Here is a 26,105-nt window from a genome sequence, read left to right as displayed (position 1 = left end):
TCATCATCAACTTCTACCCATCGTCGAAATGCCTCAACATTGCCCATTCAGCTTGGCGAAATGTCTTCGGTACATCGCCGTCACTGCTGTCTTCGCGGCGTCAGCCTCCGCTGGAGTTCCGAAGATCCGCTCCAACGACCATGAGCTTGATGTCAGAGGTATGAATGCAACCAACTCTTCTCTCCCGTTCCTTCGGCATAGTCCACATCGAGCAATACTAATGAAACGACAAATTCCGCAGCGCCCGGCGGTCCCAAATCCGTCATGTACTTCCCCAAGTATGGTACCCGGCAATGATTCACAATCGCATCGACTGACAGACCGATCCAGCTGGGACATCTACGGCCGCAACTTCCAACCCCAAGACCTTCCCGCAGACAAAATCACCCACGTCCTCTACTCATTCGCCAACGTCCGCCCCGAAACCGGCGAAGTCTACCTCAGCGACACATATGCCGATCTGGAGAAGCACTATCCGGAAGACTCGTGGAGCGATACGGGGAACAATGTGTATGGCTGCGTGAAGCAGTTGTATTTACTCAAGAAGAAGAATCGACACTTGAAGGTGTTGTTGAGTATTGGTGGATGGACGTATAGCGCCAATTTTCCGGTATGATATGGTGTGAAGGATTTCATGAAGGTGATTCGATGGACTGACTGTTGAGCAGCAAGCTGCAGCTACGCCTGCTGGTCGTCAGAAGTTCGCCGACTCCTCAGTGGCGCTGTTGAAGAACCTGGGCTTCGACGGTATTGATGTACGTTTGGACCTCCATGACTGGGGCATGTGCGTCGATGAGCTGACTTCTCCAGATCGATTGGGAATATCCAAAGGATCCCACCGAGGCCAGCAACCTGGTAGAGCTCCTCTCGACAGTCAGAGCCGTCCTGCAAAATTACACCGTCAGCCTGCCAGGACAACCTCAATTCCTACTGACCGTAGCATCGCCCGCTGGCCCTTCCAACTACGAGAAAATGGCACTCGCGAGAATGGATCCGTTCCTCGACTTCTGGAATCTCATGGCGTACGACTACGCTGGATCGTGGGATTCTGTAACCGGACACCAGGCCAACCTCTACCCTTCCCTCAGCGACCCGAAGAGTACTCCGTTCAGCACCGACACCGCTGTTCAATATTATCTGCAGCAGGGTATCAAGCCTTCGAAACTGCTGTTGGGCATGCCGCTGTATGGACGGGCGTTCAAACAGACTGCGGGTCTTGGACAGCCGTTCTCGGGGGTTGGTGAAGGGTCGTGGGAGAATGGGGTTTGGGACTATAAGGTAAGGTCGATCGTTCCGAGAGCAGATCGTTCTGTTCGCTGACACTGCTCCAGGATCTTCCTCTCCCCGGCGCGGAAGTGCTCTACGACAACAACACCGTCGCATCCTGGACGTACGACGCAGCGACCCAGACCGTGGTATCGTTCGATAGTCCGGAAGCCGTGACCGAGAAATTGAATTACATCAAGAGACTCGGCCTTGGAGGGACCATGTGGTGGGAAGCCAACGGCGACAAAGTCGAGAATGGTACCAGCAACAACAGCAAGAGTCTTGTCAAGACTGCCGTTCGCGCTCTTGACAGGCTGGAAAGCAGCCCAAATGTCTTGAATTACCCGGAGAGTCAGTATGACAACTTGAAGAAGGGCATGGCGTGAGTTCCGCCTTCGCTGGAGAACGAGGAGAGGAGATCTTGATACATGATCTCGGCGTGCTTATACCCATATACCTATTGCGCGATATTTAGCCGGATAGATTGGCTTCCCAGCATTAGCATGAATACCAAATGACCCTTTCGGCATCAAATTCTGGATGTCCTCTTCAACCTACCCAATTCCTCCCGCAGCGCCTCAAAAACATCATAAGTCTCAATCCACTGCCCAAACGCCGGCGAGCCCGGCGGAGCCCGACTATCCGCCCTGACCGGCTGATGACGCTGCTCATGCGCCCTCTTCCAAGTCGCATTGCGGCGCCGGATCTGCTCTGGATCTTTGGTGGACCAGGAAGCTCCGTATGCCCGGGCGAGGTGCAAGACCGTCTCGCATCGGGGACGACGGAGGTTTTCGTAGTTTTCTGTTAACAGTCGCAGGTCGGAGCCGGATGATGCGTTGGCTAGAAGTTCGGATAGCGCGGCTGCGTCTTCGATGCCCATTGCTGTTCCTTGACCGGAGTAGGGAGTCATTGCGTGGGCTGGAGTTTGTCAGGATAGATTTCCGTGCGGAGGAAGAGGTTGACTTACCAGCGTCGCCTAGGATCACCACTTTGCCGTCGTCGCTCGACCAGGAGGGTAAATCGAAGACTTCGACTAGTCTCCATTTGAAGGCGCTCTCTACCGACTCGATGACTTTCCGGGTCGCCGCATCGAAGTCGCTGAACCTACTCTTGACCCCTTCCAGGTCGAAGACTCGCTCGTTCAGTGCTGTCGGGTTAGAGTCTTGCTCTAGCGTATGTTCGTGGTCGATCAATTGCAAGTCGTGGATATTCTGCGATGGCGAAGGGGATGCGATGATACTTCGTCCGGGAGCGAGGATGATGACGTTGTGATGTTCGTCCAGCAGGCCGCGCAGTGAGTCGTCTTTCCGGACAACATCCAATGGTAGAGAGATTTGCCAGACTGTTTTGTTGAGCACTTTTCGTCCGTGGTGTTGCGGGAAGAGTGCCTGGCGGATTTGGGAGCCGGAGCCGTCTTCGGCTACGATTAGATCGCAGGTGATGACTTTGCCGTCGTCGAGAGTTATGCTGGAGATGTTTTGGTCACAGGTGGAGATGTTCACGCCTTCTAGGATTCCTGCACCGTAGCGGATTGCGGACTGTCGGGAGGTGTCTTTCAGGACTCTTCGCAGACCATACCTGGGGCCGGTCAGTGCTGTCTTGAGTTCATACCGGTGACTCGGATCTGATCCAAGAATGCCTACCAGGCTGGACCATTCCATCTAAAGTCATGATGGGCAATGAGACCTGACAATTATCAATGACGACTCTGCTGGACTTCCACCGGAGATTCATACCACCGTCATGAGTACGAAGCTGATACAAATCAGCATTCGAAGCATGGAATCATCACACCTTCCAGCGAAGACTCACAGCCGCCATCTCATTATCGTGTCTACACCATATCATCAGAATCCCGCGATCCTCACTCCCAAAAACGAGCAAACTCACGTCACCTCCTTCAAATCCTCCATCATCCCCCAAATATCGAGAATCCAGCGACGTTCGGCTGCAGCTGAATCCCGCTGCCACTTTTCATCTTGCTTGGCCGGGATTCTTCGTTCATATACTGTGACTTGATGGCCTTTCCGAGCTAAGCCGCTGGGAAGTTGTCAGTGTGTGGTCAAGAGTATTGCAGCTCCGGAAGAGCGTACGTAGCCACAGCCAGGCCGGCGAGTCCTGCGCCTACGACGAGATCAGGAGGGGCATTGCTATTTTGTAGTTGTTGTGCGATGGACGACGTAATGGGAAGGTTCTCACTGAATGTGCAAGATGGGGTGGTAAGATCGGCGCAGTCGCTGACTCATGCAGGACGCCTGGATGGAACGCCTGAGGTGGTGTGGCCGGTCATTGATCGGGCTGAAAAGCAGCAGGAGCAAGAGTGCGGTTCAATGGCCAGCAGAACGTAGCAGCAGCTCAACACGCAGACATGGCGATGTCTGTCGTTCCATCAAGCCAAGCAACTCCACAACACCGCACCTCCGAACCACCGCCTTCGGCCGACGAGAAGACAAGAGTAGGCGGAGTTGGCAAATGACTGATAATGGTCTGTCAATTCACCGCTGTAAAAATACGCGTCTAATGTATCGTTCCTGTCATTTCAAGTCAAGTCTCACAGACCATTGTCTTTCTTGAATTTATCCCAAGCTTCATTCAGCGTGCTGAAAACACTGGCACTCACCATCCGCTGCTCGACAGTGGCGTCCTGAGGAATCTGTTCAAAACATATCAGCAAGGAAGTCCTCAGCACAACGTTCACTGCAAAAACATACCTTATCAGGATGAACCTTAGCAATCGCCTTCATATACACAATCTTGACCTTGTTCGGCATCACCAGATCGCTCATTCCGACTTTCTTCCATCCAGCACCTTCCCAAAGCACAGAGTCCAGACTCTGCAATAGCGCGCGGAGATTGTCCGACTTGCCGCCTTTCCACGCGACCAATCGAGCGTCCACGGCATCGGTCAATGCGAACTTCTCGTCCTCCTCGCGTGTAGCGGCGGCATTGGCGGCACGGAGTTTCTTCACAGCGGCGTCGGAGGCTGCGGAAGGAGTTGCGGGTTTGGCGGCAGGCTTGACCGGAGGCTTGCTCTTGGGTATTGCTTTAGGCGCAGCGACAGGCTTTGGAGCCATAGCCTTCTCACACCGGTCCTTTCCTTTCAAGCTCACAGCACCCCCAACGCCTGCCTCAACAGCCGTCCTCCACGTAGAAGCCGCATCACCCCAACGCTCGAGATGCTCCAGCGCTTCAGCCTTGCGCATCAGAGCCTTTCCGTAGAACTCACGCATATCCTTTGCGCCTTCTCCGCCACCGACGTCGATCGTCTCTCCCACTCCCATGCTGATCCCAATCACGCTCAGCGCAAGATCTGCGTCTGCAACAGCAGTCTTTGCATCGCCAGTCTTGAGTGCGGTCAACGCTCGATTGCTCAGAACGATGATGGCGATGGGATGCGTGGCGGGGAGAGGTGTCAGAGCAGCGGTGTAGGAGTCGTGCGCGGACGCGAAATCTCCACGCTTGAAGGCTTCTCCGCCGGCCTTGCGATGTGTTGATGAGGAAGCTAATGCTGACGCTGATACGCTGGGGATGACCCTGGAAGGAGCTTTTGGTCGCACTGGCACTGATGTAGGTTGAGACGATCTTGGGCTGGGTTTGGCAGAGGCAGCGGGCAAAGGTTTGGAGGCCGGCGCGGGGCTGAAAAGATCCACCTCGGGCTCTGCTGGCGGTTCGGGTTTGGGCGTCGGACGTTTCCTTCGAGCTGGGCTGATGTATGCCTGCTCGGATTGCTGCTCGACTTCTTGTCGGCTGAGCTTCGTTGCCGGCCGCTTGTCCTGCGGAGGTTGGGCTTGCTGAGCGAATTTGGGCTGCGCAGGCTGTCGGAGGGGTCTTTCGGGAAGGTCTTGTCGAGCGTCCGCGGTTCTCTCTGGATTAGATTTCGATGGAATCGAGGGCTTGTCCCGCGGCATGTCGAGCATGGCTGCCTCATCAGTAACATCAATCTGCGATCGTGGTGCTGGTCGTTTCTCTTGTCTTCTCTGACTGCTCGACCTGCTCGTGTCTGCACTCGTATCCTGCATCCACTTTGGCTGGCTGGAGTCACGATCCTGCTGAAACTCTGCTACCGTCTTTGCCATCTGCTTCTGGCTCGCTTTCCAGAGCGAGTTGGCTCCTTTGAACAACTTACTTCCCAAATCCTGTGCAACCTGCGCAGGATCCTTCTCCCCATTCGATGGGGATTTGGCATCGCTTCGCTTCGGCACAGATCCGTTTCGTGGTTCTTGTCGCGCCCATGAGGGAATCGGCTCTTGGTCGCGGGCAGATTGTTGCGGACTTCGAGTTCTGCGCGGCGCTTCGCCCTTGGCCTTTTGCCTTGACTCTTCATGAGCTTGTTGTAGCAACCATCCTACTGCCCTTTGTACATTACCACCAGACTCGGCGAGTGCTATTTGTGCATTGTCTGCTGGAAAGCCCATCTCTACCAACTCTGCGACAGCCCGACTTTGCGGTAAGTCTGATGAGACAACAGGTGGACTCGGCTCTCTCACTTCCGGCGACGGCGCTCGTCTGGGCGGCCTTTCCGTGACTGGCTTAGCCAGATCTCCAAGTATATCGTCGTCGTCGGTTGAAGGAACGTGTCCGTTGCTCTGGTTCGGCATAGATCCCAAACCGAACGGATCATCGTCGTCGTCAAAATCGTTCGTATACGTCCCTTTCAGCGTCGCAGTTCCTTGAGCAGCAGGCGTGCCCCTCCCACTGACAGGCTGGGATGAAGGAGGTGGGAAATGGCTTGCCTTGTCCACCGGAGCAGCCTTGTTAAACGCAGCAAGTATATCATCCTCCGTCTCATCGGAATGCTGCGGCACAGCAGGCGAAGCAGTCCTCAGTTGTGGCGTCCCTCTGCCGCTGCTGCTTCCCAAGGTATCCCACATTTGCGCCTGTTGCTCCTGCTGACGCCTCTTCTCCTCCACGAGTTGTCGTTGCCGCTCTTGAATGGACACATTGTTGGCCGCCGCGGCTTTCTGAGACTTCAAGGACAGTAGGTTCCCAAACTGGTCGGCGGGCTTCGTGGAGCCATTCAGAGTGCTGGACGGGCGACTGATGGGCTGTGGTGTGGATGATCCGGATACGTTCGTCGCCGGCAGTGGGCTGGTCCGGAATGGGGCGAAGCTTGTGGCAGCGGAGGTCGGATTCAGTGTCGGCGACGTATATGTGTTGTACGTAGACGCAGATGTTTGTTTAGATGGCTTCTGCCAGTCTTCGCCCAATAGATCGTCCATGGTGGTGGGTGTTTTGTTGGTAGGTCGCGGTATCACGCGCTTGTGGGTTATCGAAAGGGCGGAAACATGGCAGTATTGAATGCGACTACGAGAGCAAACGATCCAAGGTCGAGGTATTACCAGTAGTATAAGTGTGTGAGCGTGAACAAGATCAATGTTTGGAGCCGACGATGGGGCAGGAACGACGCTCCAGCTATGATGCCTCAGGCAGAACTTATGCCTTCGTCGCGGACAAGTCAAGGTGGCATACTCGACAAAGTCTGGCTTCGAGCAGCGCATCTAGAGTCACTGCAGAGAAGGGATATAGCATCATGAAATGGGAACGGTGACCCGAAGGAGCGATGGTCGGATAGCAGCATATGTCTGCATGCTTCATCTGCTATGGCTGCGTTGAATCGTTTCCGTCTCTCAGCTCGACTGGCTGGATGACTGGGACCGGCGGCAAAGTACATGACCATCCTGCTACGCAGCTTGCTCGACAAATGCCGCATGCATCAGTCCGTCTGTCAACAAATGCTCGCCGTAATCCTCCTCTCTGGTGAAAGCGACGGCTGAGCGTTACTCTTCATCGGCGTCGGTCATGCACACATTTCAAGACTGCACCCGACTGGTTCATGACTTGACCTCCTCCGCCTTGTGCTTTGGTCGCTCAACAACCTCGCCCTCCTTCGGAAGTTTGGGAGCGGCCTTGCCTTCAACCTTGCCCTGAAATTTGGTCAGCACCCAAATTGAGCCACGTCCGAAAATAGGTGAGCACGTACCTTTGCCTTCAAGCTGGTCGAGTCCTTCGGCAGCTCCTTGACATATGGCAAGAACTCGGGTTGACCAGGTATGTACTTCCGCAACACCTCGGGCACCTCGATACCGTCTTCACGTTGGTAATTCTCCAAAACACAGCAAAGCGCGCGCTCGGTCGCACAGAGTGTCGAGTTGAGGGCGTGAACATATGTCTTTTGTGTGTCGGTCAATTTCTTCTGACCGAATCTGTCCATATTGTCAGCTGTCATGGGTTCCGACGGTCATGCTCACACGATTCCGATGCCTACCTGATTTCAAGCTCCCTCGTCTGATAGTCGGTGCAGTTCGAGCATGACACCAGCTCCTTGTACTCGCCCTGGAATGGAAACCATGCCTCGAGATCGTACTTCTTGGCCGCGGCGTTGTTGAGCGCGCCAGAAACGATGGCAACAACTCTGTACGGGATCTTCAAGCTCTTGTAGAACTCCTCCGAAGTGTTGATCATGCCGTCAAAGTGCTCCCAGCTGTCCTCTGGCTTGCAGAAGACGAATTGCTCGATCTTCTCAAATTGATGCACGCGGAAGATGCCCCACGCATCCTTGCCGTGTGAGCCAGCTTCCTTTCGGAAGCAGGTCGAGTAGCCAGCGTACTTGATGGGCAGATCTTCCTTGTTCAGCCACTCGCCTTCGTGCAGAGCAGAGATGGGCTGTTCTGAGGTTGCGATGAGGTACTTGTCGCTGGCCGGGTCGTTCTCCTTCTCGGTCACCTTGTACAGCTCCTCGTCGAACTGCTCCAGTTGAGCGGTCTTGGCCATGGCTTCCCGCAGCATCATGAAGGGTGGCTGATTCGGCTTGTAGCCTTTGTTGAAGAGGAATTCGAGGCCATAGTTCACAAGAGCAAGGTTGAGGAAGAGACCGTACCCTGTCAGGCAGTATCCGCGGTGGCCGACAATCTTCACACCACGCTCCGGATCGTATCCATCTATCCGCGTGAGCACTTCGTGATGTGACAGACAGTCCTTCTTCTCCACCGCGACGCCCTCTGGTGCCCAGTCTCGAACAAGTGCGTTCTGGTCCTCATTGTCCGAAACTGGTACAGATACGTGAACGTAGTTTCCAATGCTCTTCGCCTTCTTCAACAGTTCCTTCTGCTTTTGTGCGGCCAACTCCTCCAGGCCCTTCTTCTCATCCTCCAAGTCCTTCTTTTGCTTCTGCAACTCCTTGAACTCTTCCGGATCGCCCTTGTTCTTCTTGTTCAGGCCCATGTCCTTTTGCACCTTGTTGAGCTTGGCTCCCATCTCCGTTGCGGCGGCATAGTGAGTTTTGCGGTGGTCCTCGAATAATGCGATGACCTCGTCTACGACCTCTTCCGGTGCATGGCGGCGACGCTGCGATTCCTTGATTTTGGCCGGGTCACCGCCGCGTTCCTTGATGAAGTCGTTGATGTCGAGCATGATGGAGTGAGGTTTGACGGAGGATGTGAGGTGAGGCGGGTTGGCACTGAGGGCGTGTTATTGTCCAGGCGCAGGTGTTGTTTTGATCAAGGAAAAGAAACTCGCAATGAGTCAAGAGTTTGGGTCGTGAGTCGAGCTTCCGCTGGACAGTTTCCCAACTTCCAATGCGGGCACATTTTTGAGAAAGTGTTGGCCTGAGGCCGCAACTCGGGGTCTCGCTCTATTGACCTCACCTCTTCCTCCGATCTCCTTTCACACATGTTCATCGACTATGATCTGTCACAATCTACCTGGTCACATTGCCATTCCTCCTGTCATGCATCAATCTCACCGCCTCGTTCACTGCACACAATACTCGACCTCACTGAAAGAACAACATGAACATGATTGAATGCTTGAATTTCTATTCAACATACAGTCCAGAAGATCTACCTCGGAACCCAATGATGACGGATGATCCAAGTCATCATTCAAACCTTTTCAAGTCGTGTGTGTGTCGCTTCTGTTGAAGCCATGGTGTCGCTCGCTTTTGTCCAAGACGTCGTTTGCTTCGTTTGAAGCCATCGCATCAGTCACTCTTGCGTCAAGAGCAACGACCTGCCTGGCTCACCTGGGTATTGCATTCCAGAAGCCGGAGCTTCCAAGTTGGAATCATTTCACATCCTTCCTCAAAAAGTGTCGCCGAACATGTCGTCGCCGAAGATGCCGCTGTTGCCCGCCATCTCGTTCAAATCGAAGTCCATCTGCCCGTTGCTCAATGGAGTGATGAGGTCCGGAGACACACCGCCACCGAAGCTTGAAGACGCACCGCCAATGTGAGCCGCACCTCCACCGATGTTGAAGGAGTTGCCGCCGAGGTTGGGAGAGCCGATACCGTAGACGGAGTGGAGGAAGGAAGCGGGAGTGCCAGGCTGCATCGGAGCGAACGGGGTGGTGGGAGCCGGGCTGAAAGACATGTTCTGCATGAGAGGAGTCTGGTCGATCTGCATCGGAGCGAAGTCGTTGACCTGCTGCATGGTGGTGAGACCGGTCTGGCTGTTGCTGCGGGAGTTGTTGTTGGAGCCGCTCTGGTTGCTCATGACGGCAATGTCTTCGCCGTCGAAGCTGTTGTGGAAGCTGTTACCGCCGTTGTTGTTGTTGGTCATGCTGCTCGGAAGTGGATCCAGAATGCTGGTGCTGACGGTGGAGTTGCTGAGCGAAGCCTGATCGTGGCCGTACGCGCCAAGACCCTCACCGGAGAAGCTCATGGCGTAAGTGGAACCGCGGCCAAAGTCCTGGATGCCGGAGTAGTTCTGGGCGTTGGCGAAACCCGGACCGTTGGAGAAGTCTTGACCGCCCGAAAAGTTCTGAGCGGAGAAACTCTGACCAGGGAAGTTGTGACCGGCCAACTCCGAACCGCCGGGGAAGCTGAACGAATCCTGATCGCTCATGCCGTGGTTGTTGTAGCCTGGCATGCGCATTGCAGCATCGACGCGGAGGTTCTCACCGAGGTACGGGTTGAAGTTCTCGTTGTACGAAACGACACGATCGCCGGAAGAAGTCTCCTGGCCGCGATCCTGCTTCTCCATCTCCGTCACCTCGATGTCCTCGTCGCTGTCGTTGCCTTCATCCTCGACCTCCTGCTCCTCCTCCAAGACTTCGCGGTAGTTCTTGGCCGGCCCCTCGCGAAGTTGACGCTTGACGGCAGCCTCCTCGTCAGCCTTCCGAGCCCACTCGGGAATCGGAGCGCCAACTGGAATACCGTAGTACGCCGCGGTGGACTCGGGAGTGATGATGAAGTTGGATGGGCGGTGGCGGGACTTCTTGCCGGACGTGAAGGTGGAGATGTCGCTGCCGGTGGTGCTGGAAGCTGGGCTGGCAGCCTTGCTCTTCTTCGACTTCTTGGACTTCTTCGCGGCCGAGGCAGCCTCTTGATCGATGAAACGGTTGCCGGTCAACTCTGCGCGCTTGCTGCTCTTGGTCGAAGCGGAGGAGCCGGTCTGCGCGGACTGCGGAGGCTGCGGCTTGTACGCGAGAAGAGAGGAGCGCTTGCGAGGAACCTTGGCCTGCTGGACCGAAATCTCCTCATCGTCGTCATCATCTTCATCGTCCTCCACCTTGATCGCGACCTCAGGCTGGTCCTCGCGAGCTGCGCGGCTAGCGCCGCGGTTATCGCGGTGACTCTTGACTGGAACGGGCTCGCCTGCGGCTTCGCGAGCCTGGTGGAGCTTGTGAAGGTGCTGCTTCACGCCTTGGCCACTCAGGTGTGGAGCGAGACGCTTGGCGATTTTCTCCCAGGGCAATTGAATACCATCTTCGAGACACTGGGCCTCGATGGACAGGAGAAGGTACTGGTCCTTGCTGGCTAGAGTCGAGTCAGTATGTGTCGACGAAGGAGGGATGAGTCGAACGTACGATCCCAACGGACGAGCTTGCGGCCCTTGGATGAGCGGCGGTGGAGAGTGCCCTTGGGTGGTCCCATCACGTCCTTGTTGCGAGAGATCTTGTTGCCCATGGTGGTATGAGCGGTTGGTTGTCTGTTGGTGTTGGTCATTGTTGTTGGTGATGAAGGTTGAGGTGGAAGAGCAAGCTTGGTGGAAGGCTGAAGATATTATAGATCCATTGGAGCTTGGACCTGCCGCCTTGCAGCTCTCCGCGGCGGAGACGGCGGCAGCATGTGACAGACGAGGTGAAAAGAGTGAAGCAGAGAGCTCCGCTATCACAATACAACGCCGAATGCGGACAGAGGGGCACGGTATAGCAGGGTTCTTCGACCAAGGTGGGGTTCGCACGTGCTCGAGGTGTACGGGGAACGAGCCAATGGCTGCAGGAGGAAGGTCTACACGCGGTGCTGTATGGCAATGGAGGAGGGGTTCACGACGGCATGGAGACGGACGATGTACACGGCGATGAGGGATGTGGAACGCGTGAGGTATGTTGTATGGACGAGAGCATGACGTTTGCTGCGCTGATGCAATAGAACGAGAACTCCGTAGAGACACAAACAGTCTACTTGCGAAGGCAGAGAGAATATGACCGACATTGGTACGTCTACAATGCCGTCTTTCTGCCACAACTCGCGGCGAGGAAGATATGGCCGCAAGAGGGAGGCTTGTTGCCGTCCAAGGTCTCCGTGGCCATGCTGACGCGAGAACAGCATTGACCAACAACAGCACTACGCGCCGACAAGACTCCTTCGCGTTTCGAAGAGCTTGACCAATGTCAAGACTGGAATCACGCATGGTGGGAAGGCTGCTCAAGCGCGAGGTGGTTCTGCAGGCATTGAGTCCTCCACATCCATCTACGAAGCGGAACTTTCGTTCAAGGTATGTGTATGCCGCCGCCGCGATCTCTTGTCTCTTCCTTGCTCTTGCGCTTTTGCAGCATGCTCTCGTACCATCTCCGAGACCTCCCACAAATACAGGCCTCCAATGTCCGTTCTCCAGCCTCTCTGACCAATGTCCCTGCCTCATATCGCTGCTCTTGCCGTCCCAGATGAGCTTTGTAGTCCGCTCTTTCTTCTTCCGTTGCCGGTGGAGGGAACAACAACCGTCCATCGACGTAGTCACTTCAATTTGCGATGCTCTTCTTGAACGTGTATGCTTCCAAGGTGAGTATGACCATCTCCTTTGTGCTCTGCGTCGACCTTGTCTGACCCTTCGACCACGCTCTTCCTGCAAGTGCCTCCAGTAGGCCTCGCTGTCAAGTATATCCGCCTCTTTCGTGTGTCCTGTATTGCTGCTCTTGCCTCGTCCAAAGCTTGAACTGTCTCTCTGGTCGACAACGTTGCACCATGCGAATAGCTGCTCTCCTCGGCTCTTCCACTTTCTTCCAGTATGCTTCTCTTGCATTCCCGCGTCTTCGTGCTTAGCTCCTTCATTCCTGTCATTGTATCCAACAAGAGCTCATCCCTCGGAGATACTCCTGAAAGATATGCTCCCGTCATCGTGATTTCCAAGGCTTTGAAACCTGCTCCTCTTCTTCTTGTGTATGGCCTTCCTTCTTTGCGTGGTCTCTGTCATCGCATGTCCAGTCTCTCCTTGTTTCAATCCTTCTCTTCTTCCTACTCTGGTGTCGCTAGTATCGTCTACCCTCAGGCCCAGCCCTCTGGCTTCTACCGTTGCAATCTACCAACTCTTCTCCTTCGAAGACGCGCCTCAACAGCCTGCAGCGTGCTCTTCTCCTCGTGGTATCCAGTGCTTCAAATCTCAATCCTCCTCCACTTCTGTATGTCCTTATTCCCTTATTAGCCTCCTGTCATCGCCTACTTCCGATCGCTCACTGTTCCTTCTTCTCTCTTCTGGCTACTCCTATTCCTCTAATATCGTTCCCTTTCGAAGTCAGACTTCCGCGCTCAGTCCTCCAATTCCTATCGTTCTCAGCTACCTGGTCTTCTTCTCCAAGGACGCGTCTCAACAGTCTGAGGCGTGCTTTAGACATCGTGGTATGCAATGCTTTCATTGTGTATGGTATGTATTGGCTTCTCCTGATCTGTTCATCTTCCTTGATCGCTCATTCCTGTACCAATTCCTCCAGTATGATGGCTCAGAGACTCCCGCTCTCGTGCTCAGCTCTCTGGCTTCTTCCGTTGTGTTCTACCTAGTCTCCTCGTCCGAAGACGCGACTCGACAGTCACAGTCTGTCGCGGTATGCAAAGGGTTGGCTGCTGCATCACCTCTTGTTGTGTATGTCCTTACTCTTTCATGCTGTCCTTTTGTACCGTTCCTTCCTTTTCCTGCTGTCCCCTCCTTCCTTTCTCCATCGTCCACGATGTACCTACTCTGCTCTTTCGAGGACGCGCCTCAACAGCGCGAGTCTGCAGTGGTATGCAGTGGCATGATTGCTGCGTCTCCACTTATTGTGTATGGTCTCGCTCCTTCCCATTGACCTTTTGTATCGTTTCTTTCTTCTCCTGCTTCCTCCTGCTCCTTACTACCTCGACGATGGTCCGTCTCATCTCCTCCGCCGATAATACGACGCAACAGTATGAGTCTGCTGTGGTATGTAAGGGGTTGGCTGCTGCTTCTACTCTTGTTGTGCATGTCCTTCCCTCCGTATCATCATGTGGTATCGTTCCTTCCTTCTCCTGCTCCCTCGTTGTCCGTTCCTTCCTCGCCCAGTCCTCCTGAAGCTTCTCAGCCTCCTGCTACTCCTAGCATTCTGTTGCTTGTTCCTTGCTCTTCTCCAGGCCCATGTGCTCTTTGCAGTCGGTCGTGGGTTCGAAGAAGGGGAAGCACTGCCTCGAGGGCGCGTATCGGTCGTCGGTCGGAGGCCGTGTTCGTATGATGGTAGTGCGAGGAGGAGAGATAAGACGACAGCGGAGTCGTCCTACGCGTGCGAGGATAGACCACGATGGTTTTCGAAGGCATTCGTACGTTGTGATCGATGGTGGAGCGATGAGGAGGACGAAGGAGGCGACAGCGGAGTCGTTCTACGCGTGCGAGCGTGGACTGCGATGGTCGCTGACTGCGTATGGAGGTCGTGGTCGTGGTCAATGGCGTGTGTTGCTTTCGCGACGATCGATGGATGCACATGGCTTTGTCGTCAGGGGGATTGCGAGTTTGTCAAGCGGGTTAGTTGCTCTCAACAGCGTACGGACAGCGATGTGGGTCTGTAAGTTTGCTGACGGCTGGACTGTACGAGAACGATCGTGGTAGGCTTTGAAGACTCGGTGGAGTCAGGACGCTTGTGGAATTGACAGTATGAGTTGAGGCAGTGATTTGACGCTTCGTCTACGGGTATGGATCAAGGCTCTGCTACTCTACCTGCTTGTGCAGTCTGTGGGCCATTGAGAAAGGACACTTCACGGCTTTACTACATGATGAAGGACTGAGAAGGAGTGACATACGCATGGTCACAACATATCACGAATGAGACAGGAAGAAGAAGTGTTGATCAATCTTGAATTGATCTCCCGTGTCGTAATCGCTCAAATCCAAACGCCAATGTACTTGGGCTACGCTCTGGCACAAGACCGAGGCGCATCTGCCTCAAGATGTGATGTGAAACGTGCTGTGGTGATGCCGTTACTCGTCGTCAGCGCCCTCGACGTCGTCCATGTTCTCCGCCTTGATGACCGTCTTGCGCGCGGTACGCTTCTTCGGGGCCGGCGTCTTTGGCACTCCGGCCTCGACGTACTCGCCATCGTCGCTCTTCTCGATGGTGGAAGCGGCAGCCTTCTTTCCGCGGCCCTGCTTCTTTGGGGCTGGCGTAGTTGGAGCGACGTCCTCGCCGTCGTTGGCAGAGTCCTCCTCCTTCACCTTGCGCTTCTTCGCGGAGGACTTCGGGGTGGCGGGAGTGGTGGAGGTGTCGCCGCCGTCGAGCTTTCCACCGGCCTTCTCAATCTTCTTGAGCGTATTGCGCCACGAGACCTTCATGCTGTCCACCGAGGCAGACTTGAAGTCCGTGGTGGCCTTCTCCCAGTTCGTCTAGTTATGTTGTCAGCGGAAAAGCGCAAGAAGAAGGATGGAAGTAAGAAGAAGGTCACTTACCACGCCGTTGGTCGTGTTTAGAAAGATGCAGAAGGCGCGGTCCTTCTCGGGCTGGGAGATGGCGTCCTTGGCGATCTGGTAGTTGTAGGACATGGTTGCGGTGATAGGATGATGTATGTTGATGGTGTAGGTTGACTGATGTTGTGGATGGATGGATGTTGTGGATGTTTGTGATGTTTCGAAAGGTGGTTGATGATCGAAGGAAGATGGAATTCGTTGGAACAAAGCGGGCTTTTTGTGCGGCGAAGAGCTTTCCGTTTCCCTCCCGCAAGCACGCGCCTTTCCAGCGGCTTTCACTCGAGGGGTAGCTCTCGGAGTCAATCAGAAGACGTTTCTTGATTGCTGGACTTGTACAATACCCTGAGAAAGCTTCCAGTATGTTCTTATGGCGAAGGGGTCGTTGTGCTGTAGGGGGTGGTTCTGCTGGCGTCGATGGTTGTTTTGATGGAAGTGGTACCGTCTCCAATATCGTGATCCCTTTACCGTGTCCGTCCTGATTGTGATACGCGTAGGCCGAGCAAAACTCCGGCGAACGTGTCCCACAGAGTAGCAGATAGTAGGGAAGCTGACGAAGACGCCCCTGAGCCCATAATACACTCGCCTACATCTAGGGGCAACGCAGCATACCCGCACCGGAGGCAGCAATGTCTAATGAACTTCAAGAGACGTAGAACTGGCACCAGGCAAGATACGGATGGCAGGAAAGCTCACGAAGAAGCGGTGTCAAGCCCACGAGACACTCGACCTCATCTAGGCGCGGCAATGGCACCCACGCTCGCAGCGCAGCGACGCGTGCTCAGTTTCAAGGACCGAGAGCCTGCAAGATGCTGATGGTAGGACCGTAGGAACGCCGCAGAGACGAAGAAGCGGTGTCGGACCCACATGACAGTTGGCCATATCCAGGCGCGGCAACGACCCTTGAGCCTGCAGCGAAAGCAGCAACGTCTGCTCAATACCAAGACGCTGAGAGCCTGCAAGATGGCGAGATACCGATGGTAGGGAAGCTGACGAACAAGCGCGTGAAGCACTCGCCCATATCTCAGCGTGGCAACCGCCCCTGAGCCTGCAGCAGAAGCAGCAATGCCTGCTCCAAAGAGACCGATAGCCAACAAGACTCTGATGGTAGCAATGCCGACGAAGACCCCGGTCTCCAGCCCACAAGACATTCGTCAATATCGAGGGCCGCACCAACGGCTCATATGCTCGCAGCAAAGGCAACAACGTCTGCGAAGCTCCATGAAACCAACACCCGGCAACACTCAGACGGTAAGAAAGCTGACGAAGAAGCGGTGTCAAGCACTCGCCCACATCTTAACGCAGCGGCGGCCCCGGAGTGTGCAGCAAAAGCAGCAACGTCTGCTGAACTCCAAGACACCGAGAGCTGGTAGGGCCAAGATGGGAGGAAAGCTGACGGAGCAGCAGTCTCAAGTCCACAGGACAATCGCCCCCATCGCGTCGACGCTCCGGCACCCACACTCGCAGCAAAGGCAGCAACGTCTGCGAAACCCAAGAGGCCGAGGATCTGCACCAGCACGGCGCAAACAGCATGAATCAGGCCGGATGGTAGAATGGAGGGAGCAGGGCCTGCTTGACGCCGCTAGGGATAGCAAGAGCACAGGATGCAGGGTATGGACACAGTCGGAGGCAACGTCGAAGAGCAGGACAGCTGTTGAGGTTCAAGAGGCCGAGAACTTGCAAGAGTACGAGGGACAGGGCAGAGGCAAGGCTGGACGACAGATCGAAGAAGAACACCACCAGAGTTCCGATAACTCGAGGATTTGCAACAGCACAGGATGCAGGACAAATACCAGGTCGAATTGGGTTCATGAAAAAAGGAAAGGCTGCCGCGGTCCGAGAGCTCGAGGGCTTGACACAGCGCGAGCCGCAGGACATGGACAAAGTCGGAGGTATCCAGAGAGCAATCCGGTTGCGGACGTTGAAGAGGTCGGGGACCAGCCATAGCACGGGAAGATGCGGGGCCAGGACAAGGCCGGAAGGGACATCGATGGAAAGGCCTGCTGCTGCATTCCGAGAATTGAAGTCCAGCAACGACACAGAATGCAGAGCATGAAGAAGCTCGAGTGGAAATCGAAGAGGACGTCTGTCGAGTTCCAAGAGATCGAAAGCCCGGGACGACACATGAAGCAGAGCAGGGAGAAGATCGAATGAGGTATCGAAGAAAAGAGCGTCTGTTGGAGTTTCAGGAAATCGGAGATATACAACAGCACGGCGTGCAGGGCAGCGCCGAGGCCGCATGCCATGCCGAAGGGAAGGACGTCTGTTGGATGCCAGGAGCTCGGAGATCTGTAACAGCACAGGGTGGAGGGCATGAAAATCGAAGGAGTTATGGAAGAAGGAGACCTCGAAGGAAAAGACGGCTGCAGGCGTTCAAGAGGTCAAGACCATGCAACAGCACTGCGTGCAGGGTAAGGACAATGCTTGATGAAACATCGAAAGGAAGGAGGTCTCCTGGATTCCGAAGCTCGAAGACTGCAAGATCACGGGACTGGCAGGATTCGTGGCATGGACAACGCCCGAAGTGGCGTCGAAGGCAAGAGCATAGATCCTCGCGTTGGTAGTCCGAGCAGGCGAGCGCATGATCGGAATCTGGTTGCATGCAGCGCAGCAGCCACGGAAGATCAAGCCAGGTGAAGCATGCTGTATACGAGCAGCTGGTATGAGCTCAGAGAGGTGTGGGGACCAAGCCTGTAAAAGCGCCGGAGAGCAGGATGGACACTTACACGTTGTGCTTGAAGCACGACCGCTGTACGCTGAGAGAAAGGACCATCGGGATAAGCGGAAGAATATCCAGCTTCGTGCGGGTTGCTGCATGGGTTTGCAGTTGGAAATGGTGCCTTTCTTCTGCCACGGCTCCTGCAAGCGGGCAGTGCAGCCTCGTGTGCGTCTGGACGACAGGTACTCCGGAAGCAGCACGCCCAGGACGAGGCAACGTAAAATCGAAGGCTTCAGCGTACGACTCCGCGTCGACGAGGTTCCATAGTTGTTGGCCGAGTCGGGCCGTTGTCAGATTGCTCGAAGCGATGCCATTGCAGAAGCCAGATTGTAACCGCGAAGCCCATGTTATCGTCGATGCGCTGTTGCCAAAGCTGACACAAGGTCGCGTCTTTCTGGACGACCCAGCAGCAGCACCATTGCTCGAGAGAAAGTCAAGGAAGTAGAGCAGTTTGCCCGGTCGGGTCGGTGACAAACCATTGGTTACGACAGTGAAGCAGGCGCCACATTGTACACACGAGCTTGCCGGCGTCGTCGATGCGCTATAACCAAAGCTGACACGATGGTAGCGATGTCGTGTCTTCTCTACGCAGCTCGGCAGCAGCATTCATTCCCGAGAGAAGGTCAAGGATGCTGAGACTTTTTTCAAGTCGTGTCGACGACAATTCGCCGGTGCGATAGTGTAGTAGACGCCGAAAGGTATACACGAGCTTCCTGGTGAGCTTGTTGGCTTGACTAGCTATTGGCTTGGCTGGTATTGGTTCGTTTTGGCTCTTTTGGCAGAATGTGTCGTTTCTGTTGGCTGGCTTTGGCTCGAGGCATGAGCCAAGCCAACGCCAGATAAGCAAGCTAGAGCCAGACAGAATCGGGTTGTCTAGCATCAAAATTTGTGGTATGCACGAGAAACAGCGATTGCTGACATCATCTTTCAAGTCAATATTCTCGGGTATCTTGTTGGCTGACCGCATTCGGACTGGCTGGCCACTGGCTCTTCTGGCTGTGTTAATGGCTGGCTGTGGCTGGGGGGTTGAACCCCAGCCAAGCCAAGACAACGAGCTCACTGCCTGGTATCCTCGATGCAGTGTTGTCGTAGCGGATACGGTGGCAGCCATATTACGTGTTTGCCGGAGAGCTGGACAGCAGCGCCCGTCCTGGAAAGGAGGACAGCGAAGTTGAGACGTACCGAGCCCGTTCCCGCGCTGAACCAAAGCATTCGCAGTTTCAGTCGTTCGCTGCATGAGATCCGTTGCCAGCATTGGACGCGACAAATATGCCTGCCGTGAGCACAGTGCTCGATGTGAGAGGTCGCTGCTCCGGCAGCCAATCGACCGCCAATGAGGTCGCGAGGTTCCACCGTGACCTTAGTCTCAACGCGGCATGACACCGATACTCATTCCACCTGCTCGCCAACAGAATAGCGAGGACGGTACTTTTGGGACCTCTTGCCTTGGTCGAGGTGTTGGAAGGCATCTTCGTGAGCGGGAGATGTCTTAGTTGACCGTCTCGACCTGCTACGGTGCTCATTCCACCCGACAGCCGGTAGCGTATGGAGGAGCGCGGTAAGTTTGATGTTGGCGAGGCCGCTCGTCTTGTTCGCGGTGATAGAAGGGTTCTGCGTCAGCCGGAGGTGTTTTGATTGGAACGTCTGACGCCATGAGGATGAGGCGAGCGAAGTCACAAGGGGTGGCGAAGGATGCGGAGTCTTTGAAAGACGAGTGTGAGGTCGAAGGATGTATCCATCCGCTTTTCGGTGTGGCTGTTCTGAACTCTGTAGCACGTCCGGCTCAGCCCACAGATCTGCAAGAGCACACCACTTGAGCGTTGTCCCGACGCTGCGAGGGCTTGTTAGCTTGTGCCAGTTGAGTCGACCTATGTACGCAAGACTGCTCTGGAGAAGGGACATCGGCCGTGTGATATCCCATGTCCGCGCTGTAAGATGGTAGACGCCGCCGATGATGAGTTGCACAGTTCGCACAATATACGTTTTGGTACGACCAGGTAGCAAGATGAGTGACGCCCGAGACGAGTAGACGAGTAGACGAGTAGACGAGTAGACGAGTAGACGAGGAGATGTGAAGACCAGTAAGGATCGTGATGCCAGACCGATGCTCCGTTCCAGATAAATCTTCGCCGGGACCTGGGGACATGCTGCTCTCCTTGAATGGTGCCCGCTGCAGATTTGCTTGATTCGCGACTGTACGGAAAAAGTAGCCTCTGTCCCACTGCGAAAGTTCCTGTGATGCAAACCGTGAAGACCAGACTTGTTCGCAACCCACCGAACAGATCCTCCCAAACGCCTCGCCAAAATCGAAAATGCCTGATACCGCTTCACTGACTACTTCTTCTTTCCCTTTTGATTCTTCCGGCTTTCTGCATAGCAATAAGAGTTAGCAAGATATCCAATCTATCCCCCGATGAGGCCTCATTCCATGTCCATAGCTCCACTTACCAGCAGCTGTCCGCTTCTTCTTCGGCGCACCCTTCCCTCTGCTCTTTGCGATCTGAATGTGCTCCAGGCGATCCTCCTCGAAATTGTCGTACAGCTCCATGCCTGGATATAGACGCTTCAAGTCGACGAACGTGGCGACCCGGCGAGGGTAGTAGGCGGCTATTGATGGACCGCGGAGTCGTTGGCGGAGGACGCTGTTGCCCAGGCGTGCATTTGTCGGGTTGAATGTGGTGTTGAAGATCCGGCATTGGGCTTTGAGGAGATCCAGGACTCGACTTCGTGGGACGGCCATGATTAGGATTGAGGTGGTGGGGAGAGTTGGCGATGTTGATGGAGTCGTGAAGAAGAGATGAAGTCAAGACGGCGTCGACGTCCAAGAGAGATTCCGGCGGAAGTTCGGGAGTGGGGTCCGTGCGTTTTTGTCGATGATCATCCAGCTGCCAGCTTTTACTTTGAACATCTTCCATCTCCTCTCACATCTCGCACGTCCAACTTCACAGCATTTTTCCAGCGATATCCTCGAACTCGAACTCCTCCTACGCGGCAGACCAAGACAAGCATCATTCCGCAAATCATCTCATCATGCCAAAACGCTCAGCTCCTCACGATCACGACTTCTCTGTTCCGCCCTCGAAGAAGCGACGAGACTCCTTACCGCGATGGAAGCCCGACACGCCCCTCGCCCGAGTACCTGCGTACAGAGACTATATCCCAGCCGACACATCAATACCTCCTCTCCCGACCATCGACTCCGAGCCCCTCGCCGAAGCCCCATTCCGTCACAAGTCAGCATTCTCCAGCGACCGCACCGAAGCCAGCAACGACATGTCCTACGAGCGACTCGAATTTCTCGGCGACGCCTACCTCGAAGTTTTCGCATCGCGACTCATCTTCTCCCGCTTCAATCAACTTCCGGCCGGGCAGATGAGCCAGCTGCGCGAATTGCTTGTGAAGAATGAGACGTTGGCGGAATATGGCAGGGCGTACGGCTTTGATCAACGAGTTAAAGTCGCAGATTTGGAAATGATGAAACAGAGCTGCAAGGACAAAGCTGGAAACAAGGCGCTCAACAAGGTCATTGGCGATGTCTTTGAAGCCTACATTGCTGCCATCGTTCTTAGCAAGCCGGAGACTGGGTTCGCGGAGGCGGAAGAGTGGTGTATGCGACTTTGGGAGTCAAAGATTCAAGGTTGGGCGAAGCACCGCAGTGGAATCAAGGCGGCCAGCGGCACAGCAACGACTGAGGACAAGCTTCACGAGTACAATCCCCGGGCCAAAGCAGAGCTGCAGCAACGCATCTTGTACGGCGATGTGAAGCTCCAGTACGAACCGTGGAAACCCACCGTGGAGCTCAAAGGCGACCGCATCGGACAGAATCAGCACTTCATCGCGCTCTACCTCACCGGCTATGGATATGAAAGGAAGCTGCTGGGTAAGGGAGTCGGGCAGAACAAGGTCGAGGCGGGGATTTGGGCGGCTACCGAGGCCATGCATGGTGAGAACAAATCTCTGATTGATGATTGTGAGGCACAGGCAAAGGAGGCCAAAGAGAAGAGGCAACGCGCGCAGGCGGAGAAGGACTTGACCGAGAAGTCGTCTCCTCCGTCTTGACGGCCGCATCTGCTCCGCGCTGCAAGATCTCGCGTGTGGACGCTCCGGTTGATCAAAGTTCGGATCGGCCAAGCCGCGATAGGCGCAGCTCGACGCAGACCTGCATATCGACTGCAATGGGTTTGGGCTGCGTGGTGACGATTATCTCGCGCCAGTCGAAAGGAGCAGACCAACCATCGGAGAGACGAGCCCGCTGTTTCACCATGGATGACCAGGGCGTAGAAAACGTCGCTTTCGAACATCTGTCGTTCTGACTGGTGTTGGTGAGTCCCTTAATTGAAGCCTCTTCCAAGTTAAGTACACAACCAGTTCCGTTCTTCTTCAATTCTCCACCCTTCCAACACACGACGAAACGTGAAAGTGAAAAATGTGGCGCTACAATTCGCTTCAAATCATACATTTGTCCATCTACCTTATCCCGTTTCCGAAATGCAACGCTGCTGCTCAAACCTCATGCCTATCATACAGTCGTGAGAGAGTGACCCCTTCACGGAATCCCGGCCTACTTCAAGAAACTCGGAGTGAGCTTGTTGCCGAGCACCATCTGCAGGAAACCTTTGTGCTGCCTCTCCTTGTCGGCTTCCCAGACGCCTTGGCTGGGTGCGCTGTCGTAGGCTCCGCTCTTGCGACGGTCGCCGGCTGGTGTTTGTGAACGGCTGGTGGTTGCGCTGGTTGATTGAGAATTGGAGGCTGAGCCGGCTGATGCTGGATCGAGGTGGGTGTTTTGAAGAGACATCGTGGATTTGGTTGATTTGGGCGGGAGATGTGGTTGGCTGGGCTGGATGTTAGTTGTGTTGGTTGCGGAGACGGGATTGGAGGGTCGAAGACGGACTTTGACGGTCGTTGTCGGTGTTCTTGTTTGAGAGAGCTCGAAACGGGAATGATGCTTGGCTTCGGTTGATCGTTGTGATCTTGCTTGCAACTGAATGATTCGACTACGAAGGCAGACTGCTCCTCATATATGCCTCTCTGCCTCTTTCTCCCGAACTACACAACTTACATCATATCCTTTGCGATGACCACTATACTCCTTGGCTCTATCATCAAAGCCATTGGCATGATTCTCCTCGAAGCCCTCACGCGTCATTGCCAATACCCAAATTTGTCAGACCAAGATGTTGCGGCGGACTTGGCGGGACCCCTGCCCAGCTGCTCAGCCGCCAATGCCGCCACTTTTTGCGTTGACGTCGGAAGACTTGGCTTTGCTATCATCATCAATGCTATCATCAGCAGATGGTGAAGATGGACGAAGTGTTGCTGCGGACTGTGCTGTTGTTCGGATGAGGGCGGAGCGGTGTGCGTAGGCGATGCGCCAGCGGACTTGGCCGGATTTCTTTCGCTCGACTTCCGATGGAGAGTGGTTCTGGTTCCACACGCGGAGAGTGAGGGCGACTGGGGACTGCTATTGCATTTATACAGCAGTAAAGTATCTGTACTTCACGGCGCAATAATGGACCACCATGCGGACGACAGTCATACTCTTTCGTGGACCCAATCTGGACCTCCGTGGAGCCCGACTTCATAACTCCTGCAGTTGGCCATGCTTGATCGCGAATGCTGCTACTTGCCCATGTGCGGACTGGATACTGCAGCGCTGAAGTTGGCCGCAAACACGGAAAGTGATGTTGCATCGTGCGGATGGCTCGTGGCCTGTCATCTTGGACCATCTGGAGGTCGATGTACCTTCATCCGCGAGTGAGTCTTCCGGTATCATGCGATGCCGATGACTTCAATTTCGCGGTCACGGCTGCTCACTTCCCGATACTGGACGGCTAACATGCTGCGGGCACAAATGCAACTACCACTTGGGCTCAGTCGCAATTGCAGTTGATGCTGGGGTGGTCTATGGACAGCACGTCTGACGATAAGAAGTGAGGCAGTCTCAGGGTGCGACTCGGCTGCCTCACTTGACAGACAGCGGAGACCTCGTTGCAGCTGCCGTGCTGCATGTCCTACCTTCCAGTAGCTTTCACCACACCACTCTCCCCATTTCATTTCAGTGCTCACTGCATCCCAGATACATCGATCGCCGCATTCACACCAGTAGTATTTCTAGATACAGTTGATTGCTTTCGCCAACAGATCTACCTGCTTCAACGGATCAGTTTGCGCTCGACGAAAAATGACAAGCGTGTCAACCCGAAGCAAAGCACGGCGACTCTCAAAGCCTCGAGCCACGCCGCCAATTCAACCCACGATCAAGACCGAGAGCTCCTCGCCGCGCCTGACTCTCAGCAATCAAAGCGCACCGCGTGCTCCTGATGACCATCTCACCGCCGGTAATACCAGCGACGAAGAGTTCCAAGACGAAAATGAGGACTTCAACAATTGGTCTGGCTTCCAAGTTTCGCGCGCTTTGCCGCGGTGCGATGAGACGAAGCAGACTCTCGGCAATCTTATGGCTCTGCTTAATACTCCGAACGCCATAGATCTCGACCCGGAATACCAGCGCGGCTTCTGCTGGAACAAAGCTAACCAGGTTGGTCTAATCGATTCTATCCTCCAGGGATATTACGTGCCCGGCGTAATCTTCAATCGAAGAGCGGAGACTGTTTTGGGAGTCAGGAGGGAGTTTCTCGTCTGTATAGACGGGAAACAACGTCTGACGTCCGTAAAGAACTTCACCGACGGACGGATACCATGCAATGATCGGGATGGCAAGAAATGGTGGTTCCGCCAAGCAGGTGACAAAGTCCGATGCAGGCGATACCTGCCGCGCTCCGCTCAGCAAGAGTTCTTGAGAGAAAGCTTCACGTGTCATCAGTATATTGGCATGACGCAAGACCAGGAACGAGAGTTGTTCCAGCGGGTGCAACGAGGAACTCCACTTACTCCTGCAGAGCGAGCGCAAGCCAAGAGCGGTCCATGGCAAAACCTTGCGAGGAGCTTCCAAAGGGACTTTCCGCGCGTTGCGAAATGTGAGTATCGAGTCCGGATCATCATGTTCTCAGCACGCAGCGATAGCTGACTTTACCACAGTGAGCGACTGTACCCGTGGTCGCGGCTATGACAAATTCATCTCGTCCTTCGCTCAAATTATCGAAGGCCAGAAGGTAACCGCCGAAGGGAGAAACTCCGAGGTAGCTTTTCGAGGAACAGGCAATTGGGCAGAGAGATACTTTGTGACGGATCTTCACGACCACCCTTGCAACCCAGAGCAAGAAGCACGCCTCAAGAAAGTCTTCGATCGTTTCGACGAGCTCATCTGCCTCCATCCTCGTACATTCGCCAACGATGGCCTCGACACGACTATTGCTCTAGCACCTGTCGAATTTATTGCTGCTGCCTATCTTGTCAGCCGATACAGCGATCGTAGCAACGCGGCGATGGAGAAGGCAATCCGAGCCATGAGACGCAAAGTACGTCAAGATCACGATAACAACGTCCGGAGAAAGTCGATAGTCTGGAAGACGCTGCTAGCATCGATGCAGGAGTCATTCGATTTGGTTTCGACCCAAATCAAGAAACGCCCTCCCCCTACTAGCCCGGAACTGGCACAGCGGAGAGTTCGTCAATTGTTCGGCTTGGAGTAAGGAGAAGGCGACGTGAGGGACGCAGCACGCAAGAGGCTCGCCACCTGCGCTGTGCGATGTTTGCCAAGTCGTGAGGGATGGAACTTGGGAGTGCGGCACAGGAAAGGTCAGATTGATCTGTTTGATCAGAAGGCATTAATGAAAATGCTATTCCTCCGCTACCAGTGCCCTTGGATATTCGACGTGCTAGATTGCAAGCTTGAGCAGCGATTATCAACCTTCGCAGCCGTGTCAGCCGGTCACGCCTCTTGGATCAGGCTTGTAACAGCGATGCAGCTTGAGCTGGCTGTAGTATGCTTGCCACAATATGGGCAGATATGCTGCTGTCGCTCCTAGCTCGTTTCCCTTGCGGCTCATCTGTACTCCACGCTGACACTGCAGGCACCCACATATTCTCGCTCGACCGAGTTCACTGGTCGACACCGCCCGCTCGTCCTGATCAGCGGGCTCCTGATGAAGCCCGAGTTTTTCATTGAAGCGACAGATATGAGGACGCAAAGAATGACAAGAGGATTTCTGTCATTCACACGGCTGACTCCAATCGCTGTTGCTGCCTAAAGGGCGGATGATGGCAAAAGGCCCCGAGTGCATAGTTGCATACGATACAAAGTCTTGCACACTCCCGTGCTTTTT

At 54.7% G+C, this 26,105-nt stretch overlaps 10 protein-coding genes across 10 annotated transcripts; 3 read left to right on the top strand and 7 right to left on the bottom strand.

Annotated features, from left to right (window-relative positions):
• Positions 1–264: 264 nt before the first annotated feature.
• Positions 265–1,652, top strand: MYCGRDRAFT_100854 (uncharacterized protein; the record flags this gene model as incomplete). The annotated part of the gene is made up of 5 exons (XM_003850503.1): positions 265–278; positions 331–610; positions 669–755; positions 811–1,278; positions 1,332–1,652. 5 exons carry the CDS (start codon positions 265–267, stop codon positions 1,650–1,652), a joined length of 1,170 nt encoding a protein of 389 aa, XP_003850551.1.
• A 386-nt stretch (positions 1,653–2,038) lies between these two features.
• Positions 2,039–2,750, bottom strand: MYCGRDRAFT_16314 (uncharacterized protein; the record flags this gene model as incomplete). Its single annotated transcript, XM_003849820.1, has 2 exons — positions 2,039–2,184; positions 2,234–2,750. Coding segments are annotated over 2 exons (663 nt in total), but the record flags the coding sequence as incomplete, so codon positions are not given.
• A 1,067-nt stretch (positions 2,751–3,817) lies between these two features.
• MYCGRDRAFT_74317 (uncharacterized protein) lies at positions 3,818–6,603 on the bottom strand (the record flags this gene model as incomplete). Its single annotated transcript, XM_003849819.1, has 3 exons — positions 3,818–3,919; positions 3,978–4,902; positions 5,257–6,603. 3 exons carry the CDS (start codon positions 6,483–6,485, stop codon positions 3,818–3,820), a joined length of 2,256 nt encoding a protein of 751 aa, XP_003849867.1.
• A 221-nt stretch (positions 6,604–6,824) lies between these two features.
• Positions 6,825–8,739, bottom strand: MYCGRDRAFT_61156 (serine--tRNA ligase; the record flags this gene model as incomplete). Its single annotated transcript, XM_003849818.1, has 3 exons — positions 6,825–7,190; positions 7,247–7,469; positions 7,532–8,739. The coding sequence occupies 3 exons, from the start codon at positions 8,674–8,676 to the stop codon at positions 7,098–7,100; spliced, it is 1,461 nt and encodes a 486-aa protein (XP_003849866.1).
• Positions 8,740–9,344: 605 nt separating this feature from the next.
• On the bottom strand, positions 9,345–11,170 carry MYCGRDRAFT_94873 (uncharacterized protein; the record flags this gene model as incomplete). The annotated part of the gene is made up of 2 exons (XM_003849817.1): positions 9,345–11,020; positions 11,071–11,170. 2 exons carry the CDS (start codon positions 11,168–11,170, stop codon positions 9,345–9,347), a joined length of 1,776 nt encoding a protein of 591 aa, XP_003849865.1.
• Positions 11,171–14,681: 3,511 nt separating this feature from the next.
• MYCGRDRAFT_94872 (uncharacterized protein) lies at positions 14,682–15,239 on the bottom strand (the record flags this gene model as incomplete). Its single annotated transcript, XM_003849816.1, has 2 exons — positions 14,682–15,083; positions 15,147–15,239. The coding sequence occupies 2 exons, from the start codon at positions 15,237–15,239 to the stop codon at positions 14,682–14,684; spliced, it is 495 nt and encodes a 164-aa protein (XP_003849864.1).
• Positions 15,240–20,050: 4,811 nt separating this feature from the next.
• On the bottom strand, positions 20,051–20,620 carry MYCGRDRAFT_61154 (uncharacterized protein; the record flags this gene model as incomplete). The annotated part of the gene is made up of 2 exons (XM_003849815.1): positions 20,051–20,249; positions 20,329–20,620. The coding sequence occupies 2 exons, from the start codon at positions 20,618–20,620 to the stop codon at positions 20,215–20,217; spliced, it is 327 nt and encodes a 108-aa protein (XP_003849863.1).
• A 290-nt stretch (positions 20,621–20,910) lies between these two features.
• On the top strand, positions 20,911–21,939 carry MYCGRDRAFT_46959 (uncharacterized protein; the record flags this gene model as incomplete). The annotated part of the gene is made up of 2 exons (XM_003850504.1): positions 20,911–21,517; positions 21,563–21,939. The coding sequence occupies 2 exons, from the start codon at positions 20,911–20,913 to the stop codon at positions 21,937–21,939; spliced, it is 984 nt and encodes a 327-aa protein (XP_003850552.1).
• A 502-nt stretch (positions 21,940–22,441) lies between these two features.
• On the bottom strand, positions 22,442–22,998 carry MYCGRDRAFT_94869 (uncharacterized protein; the record flags this gene model as incomplete). The annotated part of the gene is made up of 2 exons (XM_003849814.1): positions 22,442–22,712; positions 22,940–22,998. 2 exons carry the CDS (start codon positions 22,996–22,998, stop codon positions 22,442–22,444), a joined length of 330 nt encoding a protein of 109 aa, XP_003849862.1.
• A 1,714-nt stretch (positions 22,999–24,712) lies between these two features.
• Positions 24,713–25,546, top strand: MYCGRDRAFT_94868 (uncharacterized protein; the record flags this gene model as incomplete). Its single annotated transcript, XM_003850505.1, has 3 exons — positions 24,713–24,857; positions 24,919–25,298; positions 25,424–25,546. The coding sequence occupies 3 exons, from the start codon at positions 24,713–24,715 to the stop codon at positions 25,544–25,546; spliced, it is 648 nt and encodes a 215-aa protein (XP_003850553.1).
• Between the last annotated feature and the right edge of the window lie 559 nt (positions 25,547–26,105).

Source organism: Zymoseptoria tritici, chromosome 8 (assembly GCF_000219625.1).
Source record: "Zymoseptoria tritici IPO323 chromosome 8, whole genome shotgun sequence".
Classification (NCBI taxonomy): Eukaryota; Fungi; Ascomycota; class Dothideomycetes; order Mycosphaerellales; family Mycosphaerellaceae; genus Zymoseptoria; species Zymoseptoria tritici.
The sequence above is the reverse complement of the archived record's forward strand: the minus strand, read 5'-3'. Positions and strand labels throughout refer to the sequence as shown.